The sequence below is a fragment of the Antennarius striatus genome, chromosome 16 (assembly GCF_040054535.1).
Source record: "Antennarius striatus isolate MH-2024 chromosome 16, ASM4005453v1, whole genome shotgun sequence".
NCBI classification, from domain to species: Eukaryota; Metazoa; Chordata; class Actinopteri; order Lophiiformes; family Antennariidae; genus Antennarius; species Antennarius striatus.
In genome coordinates this window covers 6,175,255-6,190,764 of record NC_090791.1, presented here as the reverse complement: position 1 = coordinate 6,190,764, position 15,510 = coordinate 6,175,255, and the positions used below count along the sequence as shown (strand labels likewise).

Genomic DNA, 15,510 nt, shown 5'->3' with positions numbered 1-15,510 from the left:
CTGGGATATTAGAAATTTAAAATCATGACATTTGCCTGAATATTTTAGAAAGAAAGCGAGGTTTGTCTATTGATCTGCTGCTGCTAAGGTGTCATTTTAGATGCTGAGTTATGGGACAAACCCAGATATTTGCCCGGACATCCATCCTCCATCCATCTAGAGAGTTTGTGCTTGTTGTCCAAACATGAATCTGTCAGGTTGCCTTTTACCTGGTGAATCTACCCGGAATTGCAAACACATCGCTCAAACATTAGGAGTTGTTTCTTTTTATGTGAGCAGAGGAAATTAAATACAGATACACAACCTCCACAAACAATCTGGATGTTAACGGAATGACGAGGATGCCTCTGCCAAACATATATTCCAAATTCACAGGTATTTGTGTGTTTATTCCAGGTAATAAATAAGTTTCAAGAAACAAACTCTGTATTAGGAGGGAGGAAATCTGAAATCATAGATAAAATCTCTGAGCTTCCACAAAAGACATTTTTAAGAGTAAGCACTGAAACCCGACAAATAAAACCTTCTTTAACCTAAACATTAAAAAAAAAATTTGCATAACCTTAATAAATATTTAATTTTAATTATGTTCTTTAATTACGTTCAGAACTATACGCTTTTTGAATGATTATCATTACTATCAACACCCTGATTTTATCTGAGTCACCACAGACAGCTGACATTCACAATTTGGTAATGATATAATAATTAATGGAGATACATAATGAAAAATATTCTTCTTATCAGATGAATATGAATTTATAATGAGGAAACCATCTGCCAATCACATTCACATCTTTCATTTCCAAATTGAACTGTGGGTTTTGCTTACCAAACTGTTTGAAATCTGTAAAATAATTCATTTTAAACTCCTCTTCACATTATAAATTTGATTTATTGAAAAATATCAGGAAATAGATTCCCGAGTAAATAAGACGATTCATATTAAATTGCTAAAGATCAAATAATTTTAATTTTGAGTCAAGTTGAAGGAATTTTGCTGAGCAATACCAAAGCTTTCATCTGCTCTGCAATCCAGGCTTAAACAAAGCATATATCATTCTGTATTATTAATTCTTGGCAGATAGACAGAAGGTTTAGGATTTAGTCTCTGCTTGGTGCTGACCTTGGAGCTGAAATACCAGAGCTGGTTGACTTCTATTCTTTCTATTCTTGCCTGCCATCTGCACACAATGCGCTGCAGACAGGTCCTTGTTCCTTCTCGCCGCCTCCCAACAGACTGTTGACATATTCTGGAACCAAATCAAGAATGAGGATTTGACGTGTACAAACAAGGCCGAGTAGATAAAGAAGCGAGTGTGGAAGAAGACAACCAGAAGGACTCCATCCATCCTCACAGACAGGAGCGGTGACATCTGAATTCATCAATACTTCTAGGAGATGAAGGAGCTGTCTGTCTTATCCTCAGGTATGGAGTCCATTGCTCACACCATGGAGGCAGCAGATGTACAGAGGCAAGGATGGAGGTTCGTGAAGCAGCGGGGAGCCACATCTCAGTTTGTGGGGAGCACCATCATGGTCCTGTCCACCTATGCTGTCGCCACCCTGACAATGAACTTTGGAAAGCGAATGCAGGAACGAAGACTGAGACCAAACAGTAACTAGCGACAATCCAGACTTCTTCTCCCTGACTATGAAGAGCAGAAAGCTGACATTAACAGAACTGAAACTTTTACCAGAGGTGAAAAAAAAACTAAAATCAACCCCTATTGGTTAGGTTTATTTATTAAAAGTACGGTTTTTACAGCGTAATATTGGCAATATTGGTCATAGATTCATAAATGAATGAGCATAAATACTGTGTTTGCAGTGCTGGTGTGTGACCACAGGGTGGAGAGCTAGGACCTCCTCACTATTTATTGATATACAACAGCAAACCACAAGGATCAGTGAAAGTGGGACCGGTCCATCAGATCAACAGAACAAATCAGTGATGTTGTTGAACATTATCCATCATGCATCAGAAAGAATGGGAATGAAACATATTGGGATGCTTTACAACCAGCTAATAGAACTACAAATGATTCTGTGTGCATCTTTTTTTTAAAAAATGTGTTTAATTTATGACCGTCTATGCAATGGTGAGACATTGGATTAGATATGTGTTCACAATATTATGTAATGCTCAACTGTCTGTGTGTTGTACAGGAAGTCAGTTTTTTTTTTTTTTAATCCATGTTGGATTGGATACCGTCTCTAAATAAATGATGAATTTCATACTTGTGTGCAGACTTGTAATGTCTCAGTCCTTATTTGATGCTTGATGAAAAACACAGCAATAATTCAATGTAGGAGACACATTAAGATATACAGTATAAAAAATAAGGAGATATTGTGGTGTTTGACCAGGAACATTTATGTCAAGGAAAGTTCAGTGACTTTGACTTTCAGTTTTTACACTTTTTAATAAAGTTTATATTATAGTTTCTGGTGTCTGTGCATGGGATGTAAATAAACCTCCTGATATATCTGACTGTCTCCATCAGATTCAGCAGGCAGTGGGTTATACCAGTGGTTAAACAATAAAGCTATTAGCCACATATCTCAACTCTACCTGTTTTATCAGACTATTTTAACCGTGCATTCATACGTCTTCTATTTTGCTTCAGTTTGGTTTTAAGTAACCATTTTCAGCTTTATGATTCTGTCTTGTTGAGTTCTACTGTCCATTATGATACATGGCAGCTGCATAGATACCCCCTGTGTGCTCCTGCACAATCGCTGCTCACATTTAATTTCCAAACTTCACGTAAGCAGTTCCAGTGTCTTGCAAAACAAGGTCAGTGGAACAACTCATCAACCTCCAACATGTAGAAATCGGTGAGATGAGACTGTTTGGCAGCTGAGGGCCAGCCTAAAGGCTCAAGTGCCGGCAGTGAACCAACTCTGCTGAATGAGAACCGTGACAGGGGTACACAGAGAGCAGTGATGGCCCACTTTGTCCCCTCTTTCTGTTCCCTGAATAGCTCTCACACAAAGGATATCGTTATTCCTCCTCTAATTACCAGATGGAGAGCTATTTGTCTGCCTCTCGCTCCTCTGCTCTCACCCAGGAAATAAAGTGCTGTATGGGGCTGACCCTCACCAGTTATGAAACAGGTCTGGAGGACAACAGGGTCACCATGAGCCCTCATTTCATCGTTGGGCTTGGACAGCAAGAATCTGATCCGTTGATCCTGATTGCCCTCAGTCTGCGTTCCTGTGTTGGTCAGTCTCTCGGTTTCCTTGTTTACCCTCTGTGGTCCTCTGTTGTCGAAACCAATAATGTCAAAGGCATGTCACCAATTTCACAGTCTTGTTTTATGTGAGCGTTTTTAGGCCACGAGACACTTTCCATCTGCTCTTCAGTGGCCAAAACCCTTGGGAGGTCACCAGAGGATGGAGAGAGAGATGCACACAGCCAGGGATTAGGTTGGTACTTCAGCTCCAAACGCGGTGAGATTAAAAACTAGGAGCAAGGTTTAAAAACACACCGCACACATGTGTTCATAAAAACCCTCTTTTTACCATGAGTGTGGATCTTTTTTAAATGCAATCAAAGAGAAATAATGAGCTCATTTCACTGAGTACACCTTTTGGTAGTCTTGCTGGAAGCTTGTGGCTTGTTTTTCATGTGTGTCCACTGACACAGGCGACTGAAAAGACTGAGTGAAATGAAAGTAGGAACTCTTTAAAACAACAGGGAGTGTTTTAGAAAACTGCAACACCTTTCCTGTGAGTTCAGGATGTCTTTTTCCAAAGATGCTTTTGTTCCATCTTCAGCACATCAGGACGCATCAAATCTCAGCCTCCTCCAGCCCTGTCATCTGGGGGGGGGGGGAAGCCCAACCTACGGAGATAACGGCGGAGGAGGACAGGTGTGACTCAGCACCACCTGCGAATGATCCTCTCAAAATCATTCCAAATAGGTCCAGCTTGTGCCGTTAGGAAAGAGCACATTAGTCCAGTTTCAGCTTCCTGATGCATCAACGATTTACTTCAAGGAGATCCTCCTTATACACAAAGCTCTTAATGAGCTACAGGACAAAGCTACATTGCTAACCCTTATTCACAATTTGCAATCGTGAACACTGAGATCATCTGTTGCTGGTTTATTGGAGGATCCCAAACGAGATGGAAGAAAATCAGGAAAGGGAAGGAAGGGAATTGATGTCCTGAAAGTATGGAATATCCTTCCTAAAGATATCAGGGACACCAGATCACTAATTTTACAAAGAAAGCTTGAAACTAAGTTATTTCTGCGTGTTACTATTTAGAGAGATATTACCTTCCACTGACATGAAACTCATCTTTGCCTTTGTGTTTCCTCACTACAGCACTATATTTAAAATGTTGACATATTTTATCAATCTTCATTTCTATTATCTCTTTATGAATGCATCACTAGTTTTATATTATTAGAGCGTCTACGTAATATTTTTTTTATTAAATTCTTCTTTTTATGTTCTATTTTTTGTGCATATAATTAACATGAAATGTCCCAATAGATGATGATGATAATCATAATAATAATAATAATAATAATAATATCAGTTATTATTTGATTTTATACATTTTTGCATCCTATAGACTCACTATTTTCCCTATTTTATCGTCATTATTTCAGCTGTTGTTATTCAAATCATTATCATGCCTGTTATTCTGCACAAATTTATTTTACATTCCTGTTTATGTGTTCTTTGGGGGTTTTTTTTAGGTATTTGTTCCTTTTATTTGTTTTTCCATCGTCGATACTTACATGGAAGGTTGTCAACAAGGAGGATTTGGTAAACATCTCAGTGGAAGATTAACGCGTCTTTACTATTTGTGTGCGTGCAAGAGAGGGAGAGAGAAGTGTGTGTGTGTGTGGGGGGGGGGGGTGACTTCCCAGCATGTTGAAGAGGGAGGGGGTGAGCTGGCTGGTGGAAGGGACTGAAATGCCCTCAGCATAAACCGGTGACAAAGTGGCGAGCAGCGACCCCCGGGCAGCAGAGATCACACACGGACAGAGGCGGAGGAGGACACCGGAGCACCGAGCACCGACCAGGCGCACCATCCACACCGGAACACCGGAGACGCACAGGGAGAAGACCGGAGGGAGGAGACGGAGCATCCTTTACCCCACCGACAGGTAGCAACACAGCCAGGCAAACTCATTCAGAAGGAAATACCGTTATAAGTGCGTTGAGGTCATTGTAAAGTCACTAACGAGCGCTTATAGACTCCACATGAACGCATGAAGGTTTTTTTGCCTCGTAATTTAATTATTCTTCCAGACAACTGCGCAATTTCTTAAAAAAATTGTTAGACACTATGATAACTGGCGTTGTGTTAATTAACGGGACGCTTTTAAATAAAAAAATAAAAATAAAAAAAGCATTTTAATAAGTCGTGTTATTTTGTGGGTTGGTTGTTTAAGAACGGGATTAATTACAGACTTGATTCAGGTTAGTGAAAGTGGAAGGGTTATTTTTACTGGACCTCTCTGCTGTGCGGCACCAGGACCTGTCCGGAGACATATGCGGTCCTACCGGACAGATTTGTCTCATTCGCGTCCTGCAGGCTCCACATCAACCAGCCGCTTGTCAGATTAAACTGGTACGCATGTCACCCAGCTCAGCACAGCGCCTGGTCCCACCTAATTAGACTAACCCTGTCTACTGGGTCACCACACAGCAGGAGCACAAGCACCTCAATCTAACAGTCTAATTCAGTAGATGCCCTAAAAATCCAAGCAAGGAAACAAATTCAAGCTGATTTTAATGTACATTTTTGCATGGAGAACAAAATGTGTCTGCATCCTCGCTCATTTTCTTGAAATAGAATGTTTTATATATAATATATGATCAGTGTGTGTGTGTGTGTGTGTGTGTGTGTGTGTGTGTGTGTGTGTGTGTGTGTGTGTGTGTGTGTGTGTGTGTGTGTGTTATCTATTGTGCTGAACTTTTCCAGATTTGGTAGTGGCAGAGATGGGTGTCGACTATCGCCCTCTGATATTGATGTACGCATATTTGGCGACTGCTCTGATTGGTGAAACCCGCTCAGAGGGGGTGTGTCTTCAAGACGGCAAACACAAGGCCACGCCCAGTCCAGAAGCACACCTGAGGGGGTGTGAGCTGTATGCTGAAAGTGGGTGACTGTCTGCGGAAAGGTTTTTTATCCCCATCATGAGGATTAAGGGGAGATGAAGTCGAAATGATTCATTCTTGGCTTGTCCTTGCTGATGACAGATAGCTGCTGCACTGAGGATGACATCCAGGACATCTCCCATGATCCCACTGTGATCAATAAGAATGAGCCATGGGACAAGTGTGGGCCGCTGAGCTCTCAGTAAGTCTAAGCCCAACCCATCCTTCTGATCTGGACTATTTGACTTCCACCTTGAAGCGCACAATCAATATTTTTATTTAGTAAATGATGCTGTGACTGCTTGCTCAGGTTGTTAAACCTCCAGAGAGACTGGGCTCCACACAGGATTATAGCTTTCAACTCATTGTTTTTGGCTCCAAGACAACCTTTTTAGTGTATTCCAGTCTTGCCTAACTATTTTTAAGATATTTGCGTACAACCTTTAACAAGTTTAAAGATAAATGTTGCAGCTGATGTTAGGGAAGGAAGTGAAGCATTTATCTGCCAAAGAGCCAGATATATTCCTCAGGAGATGGTCGACATCAAGCACTGAACTAAAATCAGACTGAATGTTGGTCTTACATTTTTGTTTGGTTGGGAGGAGATGTCAAATAATCACTAATGCTGTGCAAATAGGAATCTCTCGTCAATGTTGTGTTTGAATCTTGTTTCCATTGTCCCAAAGAGACAAAATAATAATCAGCTTTCGTGCAGTTTTAAGAAGCATCAGTGCAATATAATTTATCCATTCTGTGACGACTGTATGTCAAATTTTATGTTCTTACTCCAAGGATTCTAAAAGTCCGGAATATAGAATTTAGTGGTGCAGGATGTGGTAGTGTAGTTAAGTAAAGTAAAAATCTGGATCCACCTGTTTTTAAAATTTTAATGTAATTTTAATCTTTTTTGTTCTATGCTGTCATCCTTCACATTGCCAGTAAAGGTTAAATTCTAGATGACACCATCCCTCATGTCAGCACTAACTAGCCCCTCTCCCTCCCCAGGTGTGAAGACTTCCTGAAGCGTGTTTCGTGTTTTTACCGTTGTTCCCCCGACGCCGCGCGTTGGCCTCATCCCCGCCGCCGCTCCTACATCCAGGCCGTTCCGCTCTGCCACAGCTTCTGTCGTGATTGGTGAGGCTGCCAAACGCATTTCCAAGTTAACCTTAATCTAAATCAGTGTCCATCTGTAAGAGAACGGAAATACCAGCTGGTGAATCAACATCGTAATGTGTCGCAGAGGGTCTAACAAATAGCATAGGATCAGACAGCATGTCACAAGTAAGCCTTAGGTTACATTTATTAATCTCTTCTTGTAAATTGGTGTATGAATACATGTCGCTCCTGACTGATAGACACCGGGGGGGGGGGGGGTTACCAGCAAAATTGGAAACAGCCTTAGTGTCTTAGTGTCTCTCTTCACCCGAGTGTCTAGATCACATGTTTGTAGTTCGGACAGCAAAGTCGATCGCTGTGGGCATGTTGGTGCCAAGTGAACTTATGGACATCCTTATAGTTTGTTATGGACAGTTCAGGCATCACACCCCTCCAGGTCAGCTGTCACTGCCCCCATGAGCACTGAAGCCCCCCAGAAGAACAACCAGAGTCTTGATAGAGTCCAGTCCATGACAAGGGGTTTGGTTCCATCCTCTCAGGTGAACCCAGTCCACCAGTCCACCTCAAACTAAAGCACCACCTCGGGTTCTTTCCCCACCAGGGGTGACTGACTGCCCTTGTTCCCAAAATCTCTATTCTGTGGTATAGAGCAGAAACTTAAGTAGAAAATATTCAGGTGAGAGTCATGTTTATTCTAGATATTTTATTTATTTGTTTGTTTCTTCAGGTTTGATGCCTGTCGGATGGACATGACCTGCGCTCGTAACTGGGCCAGAGATCCCAGGGGACAGAACTGCACAGGAACTTGTGTTCAGTATCAGCAGGTAGGCTTCCGTCATTTCTGAGTGATCGCTGACATAATGTGGGATCCGGTGTTGTACCAAGAGCAAAAACATACCACTGAATTAGATTGCAGTAAAAAGCTAAAGGTGGGGAGGCAACTGCGGGTGTGAATCTATCAACTCCTTACCATAACCCTCTGGTCCAGTTCTGTACTCAGATCACAATATAATTGTCCAGCACTTTTGTGGCAGGACACCGTTGGGTAGATCATTCCAGAATGAGTCTGTTGCTGCTGGGGAGGTGGGGGGGGGGGGCAGAGACAATCACTTATAATTAAAGGAGTGAAGTGGTTGAGAGGGAGAATAGACTGCTGTTCAATATGACTTATGCTCTGCACTCTATTCATGAACAGGACTGATGAATCCTCATCAGCTGAAGAGATTATGGTAATGAGGAGTCAAGGTGTAGCTCTGTTTCAGGCACTCCGAGGCAGGTCGTGTTGTCTCATTGGTCAGCTTCATAGACCTGCATCAATATTGTCCTGCTGCACGATCCTAAAGACCTCGACCTGTGACGGATGCAGCGCTGACCTGTGAACAGCTGAGTCAGCACAAACATGGATTGATGTGCTATGTGAGCAGCGGGCGGTTAGGCGTTGGCTGAGGTTTTCATCAGCAGGAGAAAAGTCAAGGGTTTGAATCCGTTGACAGGCCAGGAGTGTTGTCACTTTCTATCGCCGTGGAGACGTGTTGTGTGGTCAGTGAAGAGTTAACGCCTCCGGGAGGTGCAAAGTGTTGAAGCATGAAAGGACTGCTCCTGCTTCAGTGGGCAGAGCCTGTCTGTCTGTCTGCCTGTCTGTCTGTCTGTCGTTCTGTCTGTCTTTTCTCCTGTTGTTCCAGTTTCTCTCCTCCTTTATCTCTATATTCTTTCCATGTCTCTCTGTGTGTCACTGTCATATGGAAGGGGAAAGTGAAGGACACCAATAAAAGAAACACACACACACACACACACACACACACACACACACACACACACACACACACACACACACACACACACACACACACACACCTGTCCAGACAGCAGTCCTATTAAGGATCTCTGGTGGATATTACATTATTTCTGGAAATGATATATTTTTAATAAAAGAGGAAATACAAAGAGAGAATAGTGTGTGTGTGTGTGTGTGTGTGTGTGTGTGTGTGTGTGTGTGTGTGTGTGTGTGTGTGTGTGTGTGTGTGTGTGTGTGTGTGTGTGTGTGTGTATTTTGGTGCTTTGTATGCTTTTATTGGCACACGTTCATATGAGGCACCACTAATGGCACAAATTAGGCTCCCACTGATTTAAGCAGCTCCTGAATGCCAAAAAAAAAAGAAAAAAAAGGAAAGAGTGTTATCACATTCAACAAACAAGCTCCATCCTCACCACAGTTTTGGAGGCCAAAGCAGCAGAGCTTCATCTCTGTGTTTTTCCCCCTTGGATGGGGAAAGATGGGGGATTTCAGCTCAGTCTGAGCTCTCAGAGCTTCAATCCACCTCAGGGCTGAGTCACGCTGCACAGGAAAGCAAAACTACAAACATTCACCGACGCGTCTGTCATGAAAACAGGAAGTAGAAGAGTCTAATCAGCTTCAAACTGAAATGATAAACAACACCTGAATTCATTAGGAAGTGAAAAAAGCCTGATTTGTCTTTTCTCCAGCTCCTGAAGACTACACCCACTAAATAGAAAGACGATGTAGATGTGTGTAGAATAAATATACACACAGTCAGGATTTGTAAATGCTTACCACAGCAGACGACAGTTTGCATAGAAATGAGCTGATATATTTGAAAAGCGCACATATAGGTAGATGCATTCACTTCCACTGCATGCAAAAATCCCACACAGAGAGAGAGTCTCGCTCCGCCTTTGTATTCGCTGGTGAGATTATTTGCTAGCCAGCATTAAACACTTTCTGCTCCACAGTTTGTGGGAATGAGGTTAAATCTGCAGAGAGTCCATGTCTGTGTCCTGGTCTAATGGAGGGGAGGTGATTTGCCAAACCAGGTGGCTTCGAAGAATAGATTGTGGTTTTTTGTGAATTACAGTGTGGATAACACATGCATACGGTGTAAATATATATAATAAATATTTACTGGGTACTTATGTAAAGATAAAGGGGAAAGTACAGGGAATAGAGTGTAAACGCTTGCATTTTGTGTTGGATGCTTTTATAAAATACGCTTTAAATTACCGAGCATGTAATGGATTTAGGTTTAGTGTTTATGCTGCTATTTGACCTCGAAAAGATTTTACTTTACAGCCTGTGTGTCACAGCATATATGGAAAAGGGTGAAGACTTTTTAAAGCTTTACTTCAGCCTCTCACAAATGTTCACTAAACACGGAGGCTAAAATTGAAAAGAGAGAAAATTAAAAATTTCCCCTTTTCAACTGGTGAAAAACTCGCCATTTAGAAAAGTTTGTTATTTAATGTGACAGGATATAAAAGTTGTTTCTGAGAGATGGAAGATCCATAAATTATATCTCCATTTAATGTAACTCCATCCTCATTTAATTTGAAATGTTTAAGTAAAATTTCCAAATCAGAAACATTCGCTAGAACAGACCAGCATCACAATTCAGGTTTTATTTCTAACATAAACACAGTAAATATTTCATTCCCTAACCTCTTTGTCTTCTTATCTTCTTTGTGCATATTTATTCTTGCAGTTTTTCATCGACTTGTATTTTGACAATAAATTGTTTTCCTTTTTCCCCATCTGAAGGACCAAATTATTCAGAGCGAATAAATGAGATTTGTTTGCTGTTTCAGTTTAATTACACTGTAATTTGAAGTGTTTATATTTTGTTGTGAAATATCACAAAAGTCAGACCTGACTTTTACACATGAGAGAATTCATAATTTGCAGCTGTTTAATAAATCATCACTGATCATTTCTAGTCAGCTATGTGGAAAATCTAATTCTGATCATGATTGCAATGAAGATAATTATTATCTTCAGCTCAATGAAACGCCTCCTTCCTCTTTGTCTTTTGCTTTCCACACCAGGGGAAATGTTGTGGGGGGGGGTTTTGTACCATGAGGGGCAGAATTGAATAAGATAAGGAGGAGAAGGACAGGACGGGGCCGCAGGACATTTCAGTATCGCACTTATTCAATCACACCGTGTTGTCTAAAGCCACTTGTGCTCGGCCTGAATTAGTTTTGGCAGCAAATCACGTCTGCCTGGGGAAGGACATGTTCCCTCTCCTCTGTGCGTGTGCATGTGTGTGTGTGTGTGTGTGTGTGTGTGTGTGTGTGTGTGTGTGTGTGTGTGTGTGCGCGTGTGTTGTTGTTGTTGTTGTTGTTGTTGTGATCAGACCTAGGTGTCAGACAGTCAGTATATGTTGCGGGGAGAACCGGCCATCATCCCCTTTGTCCTTCCAGCACGGTAAACATATTACAGCTTTTTCTTAGTGTGACTTAGTGTTAATCCCCAACAGGCAGGAGGATGAAAGGAAGCAGACGGCGGGGGGGTGGGGGGGTGTGCTACAGAGGAAGAGGAAGAATAGGAGAGGTATACAAAGAGAGTGTAGCAATAAGCAGGAGGAGAGAACAATACAGCAGGATGCAGTGGGACTAAATGAGGAGATTTGGCTGCGTCTTAATGACCGCTGATACGAAAACGGGGGCTGAAGCACAGAGAAGCTCGTCATGTGTGTCACCAGATCTGGACTAGTTAGCCTCCCCATCTATCTCATAGCATCCTTGTCTGCACCACATACAGTTAAGCAGATTCCATGCAGACTTGTGAGGAGTTTTTCTTTTGTAGCGTTGAGCAAAATTCCCTTGAATCCAGGTATTTGCGTCTTTATTGGAGAAGATTGGGATTCATCATGCTCCAGAAAACAGACAGCTGCTGCCGGCAGTAATTGGAGGTTTTTGTCAGATTTAAACGTTGTAAAGACTGAATGCTGGGATGAATTCACTGTCACATGCGATGCTGGACGTGACTTTTCCAATTAGTTTGGATCCATTCTCCCCATTCCGCCAGGTTCTGCAGAACTGTCTTCAAGAAGTCCTTCACAAACCTGGAGATCTTGGCTTGTGCGGTCATTTTCTTTCAAGGCTGGAGGAGAGCAAGAGTGGCAGATAAAAACCGCATTGCCCCAGATGTTCGGGGCCCATTCCAACACCCGGCTCAGGGTGTTTGGTTTCATGGCGCCGGAAGACCAGAATCAATTTTTCCAGTGGATGCTTAGAATAAAAAAGGTCACACTTGTTGAATGTTGGAAAGAAGCCTCACAACTAGTGTGCATTTACCTCAAAATAAGATGTCATTGTAGAAAATGGTGCTCACGAAGCTGTGTGTGTGTGTGTGTGTCTGTGTGTGTGTGTGTGTAGATGTACCAGCATGGTCGGGATCTCTGTGAGAGCCTGTGGGGCGATGCCTTCATGACGGTGGAGGATGAACTGGAGGAGGCCGGAGACGTGGGAGCAGAGGGTGACGGCGGCCGCCCATGCGGCTGCCTGACCCTCAGCGCCTCGGACAAGGATGTGATCTCCGCCCTCAGAGCCCAGCAGGACGACCCGGAGGAGCTGGACACCACCAAGACCGGCCTGCCTCAGTACCGCGCCCCTTGCCAGACCAAACTGCCCCAAAACCCCGGAGGCAGCAGGAGGGGCAACTCGGTCCTGCGTAAACGTTCCATCATGGTGGACGACGTGGAGGGGAGCGGGAGCGGCTTGTAGAGAGTGAGACCAGTGTGATTAGAGATTATCATCTATAGTCTGACAACGAGTCGTAACTTGGCTCATGTAACTCGTTTTACCACACAAATGTAAGCTCGTGTTATCGTTATCATCACATCCTGTAGTTTCTGGATGCTGCTGCTTCTGGCATCACATGTAGGTCTAGACGCTCCGAGAAATGTCTGACGGGTTATTTGAACAATCTTAGCAACCAGGTTTTTTTTTAAATAACTATCTTTTTTCTAGTCTTGAAGGTATTTTATCAGCCTTTTTATCATCAGTCCTACTGTAGCTGTGCATGAATCAAACATGCCATCCATAACAGAAGGAATACACATAACAGTATTACGCATGTGCATCAATACTTCACTACCCTGCTACTGTCTTCAGTCCTCTAGACGATTCTCATCGGTGTATTAGTCAGCTGTTTTCTGCAAGTCTTACTGTTGTGATATTGTTAATCCTGCACATCATGAGGTATGTGAAGATGAGGGTGACTAACTGAAGCTTTAGGGATCTGTGTGATGAAGACTATAGAGGGACAACTTTCATAACACAAGAATTAATTCTGAAACAGAGCCGTGGTCCAGCTCCACGGCGGTTCCAGTTTGAGCATCACTGATTTATTGCGGAGGTTTCTTTTATAACGTCACATGTTTTTAGAGGAAGGCACGACTACATGTAAATGTTTGTAAAAAGAAAAAAAAAAGGAAGCTGCTTGGTCCGATTCATGGTGCGCTCGCTGAAATGGTTTGGTCTGTGCTTTATGTTCTCAATAAATTCAACGTTTCGACAACAGCGTTGACATTTTTTCCTTCTTGGCAGCATTCAAACACTTTAATATCAAGACAAATCATGAAGCCTGAAATGATACTGCTTCGCAAAAATAACACAATTGTGCTCAGAGAGCAAGGAGCTCCTGGACTGAAGGGTGTCTCCCTGAACACCTGCTCTGTGCAGGCCACATTGTTGATGGACACACTATATTTTATTTACTTCATTAGGAATTTCTTAGACCTGTCATATATAAGCATGGAGTTTCATTTCTTGCTCCATTCCAGGTTCCACCAGTCATCTAAAATAAAACTACTGTAGATATATTGGGGTGGTTTATGGAGGGGGGGGGGGGTCATTTCAGAAACAGTTGTAAAAATAATGCTTAACTCTTCACTTATATTACCAATTATATTTTAAAATCCTCAGTTCATGGAAAAGAAAGAGTAATATTAGCCAAAGAATATATTTTTGTATTCTTCAAGTCCATAACGGATTAAATCAAGCCCAGAAACCGGCGTTGAGAGCTGCATGTTGGCACACTGACAAAATCTAACTGCATGGTTGACATGTCAAAACATCCAGCTCTGATTATGGGGGCAGAGAGTATCTATGAAATGTCGTCTCACTACTGTCAGCCCCCAATTTACTGATACAGCCTGACAAACATGTCTTCTCTCCCATGCTGACAGTCAGTACTCAGTCTCACCCTTTCCTAACTACTGCTTGGAGGGAGAAATTCAAATAGCCTTAAATTTAAATATCCATTTATTTAAGCGCTATTATGCAGTCGCTTTCATAATAAATGCCTTTTGGCCTCGGAAAGTCTTTGGAGCTGAACAGACAGCAAGACTCCAATCTTCTCGTGAATATTACTGAGAACAACCGACAATACTGAGGTTATCAGCATAATGATCCATTATCTAGTCACATAAAAAGTGACTCATATTTAGATTTTACTGGGGAGGTTCCTCAGTGGAACTATGTGTGCCCTCTGCAGGTGAAAACCAAGAGGAGCTGTTGATCATCTTAATGAAGCCAGACATTGCATGACATTTTTATTTTAAGAGGACAGGCGATGAAGCCCCATCATGTGTCTGCAAGCTATTTCTACAGCGAAGCCAAGCTACTTGATGATGTTAGCTAATAAACTGTCCTCTGTGAAGGTCGTCATCTGAGAGAGAATGAGAGGCTGAACACATCCAGGCTGATGCAAGGATGTCAGCACTCCGCTGATAGGACGAATGGTGACATAAATTAAATGAGCTTATCTTTTTAATTCCTTTCAGTACCACTCCAGACCTTTTCCAAGGCCAACTCTAAAACTAATTGTAAAGTGGATGAGATAATATTCTTCTTTCATTCCTACAAGGCTAAAGCTTGACGGTCAAAGTTTAAAAGACTGTCTGTCTTTGGTTTCCTTCTCACTATCTTTAACTCACTTATTCTTATAAATCAAACTTTGTGGGGGAGCGAGACTTGGGGAAGGGACACATTAAATTTACAATCAATACATTTAAAATGTACTGATAGTGTTGTTTACTTTGTTCAATGTTACTGTTTTTTGTTTTTTTTTACCTACCCAGGAACAAAACATGAGGATGATTAAAATCATAAATCAGGTCTGTATAGTGGATTGGTATCTATGAGAATGGTTTTAATTTGGTATTAATCTAAATAAGATCTGGACCCACCAGATTTTAACCCAATAAACTTAAATAATCATCAGAGGCATTTAAAATAGATTTTGGATGTAAACCATCTAAATTAAAGCAGCACATGGGTTCTGTTGAAAGTCATTCTAGTTCTCTTTACATTTAATAGATTTTGTTTTTTGGTACGGTAAAACATTTTTAAAAATGTGTTTTAGATCAGAGTCATTCAAATGAAAGAAGATATTACCGCCCCCTCTTTCTTCTCATATTTCCTATAATCTGAGGAACAGGTTCAGGTAGCCACATTTACTGTTGAA

At 41.8% G+C, this 15,510-nt stretch overlaps 1 protein-coding gene and 1 long non-coding RNA gene across 2 annotated transcripts; both read left to right on the top strand.

Annotated features, from left to right (window-relative positions):
* The first annotated feature begins 1,301 nt into the window (after window positions 1-1,301).
* On the top strand, window positions 1,302-2,238 carry LOC137610239 (uncharacterized). The gene is made up of 2 exons (XR_011038439.1): window positions 1,302-1,702; window positions 1,832-2,238. It is a non-coding gene; the product is annotated as an uncharacterized lncRNA (long non-coding RNA).
* Window positions 2,239-4,927: 2,689 nt separating this feature from the next.
* On the top strand, window positions 4,928-13,560 carry rtbdn (retbindin). Its single transcript, XM_068337991.1, has 6 exons — window positions 4,928-5,131; window positions 5,953-6,129; window positions 6,231-6,330; window positions 7,134-7,262; window positions 7,972-8,068; window positions 12,417-13,560. Exons 2-6 carry the CDS (start codon window positions 5,970-5,972, stop codon window positions 12,762-12,764), a joined length of 834 nt encoding a protein of 277 aa, XP_068194092.1. The 5' UTR covers window positions 4,928-5,131; window positions 5,953-5,969; the 3' UTR covers window positions 12,765-13,560.
* The last annotated feature ends 1,950 nt before the right edge of the window (window positions 13,561-15,510 follow it).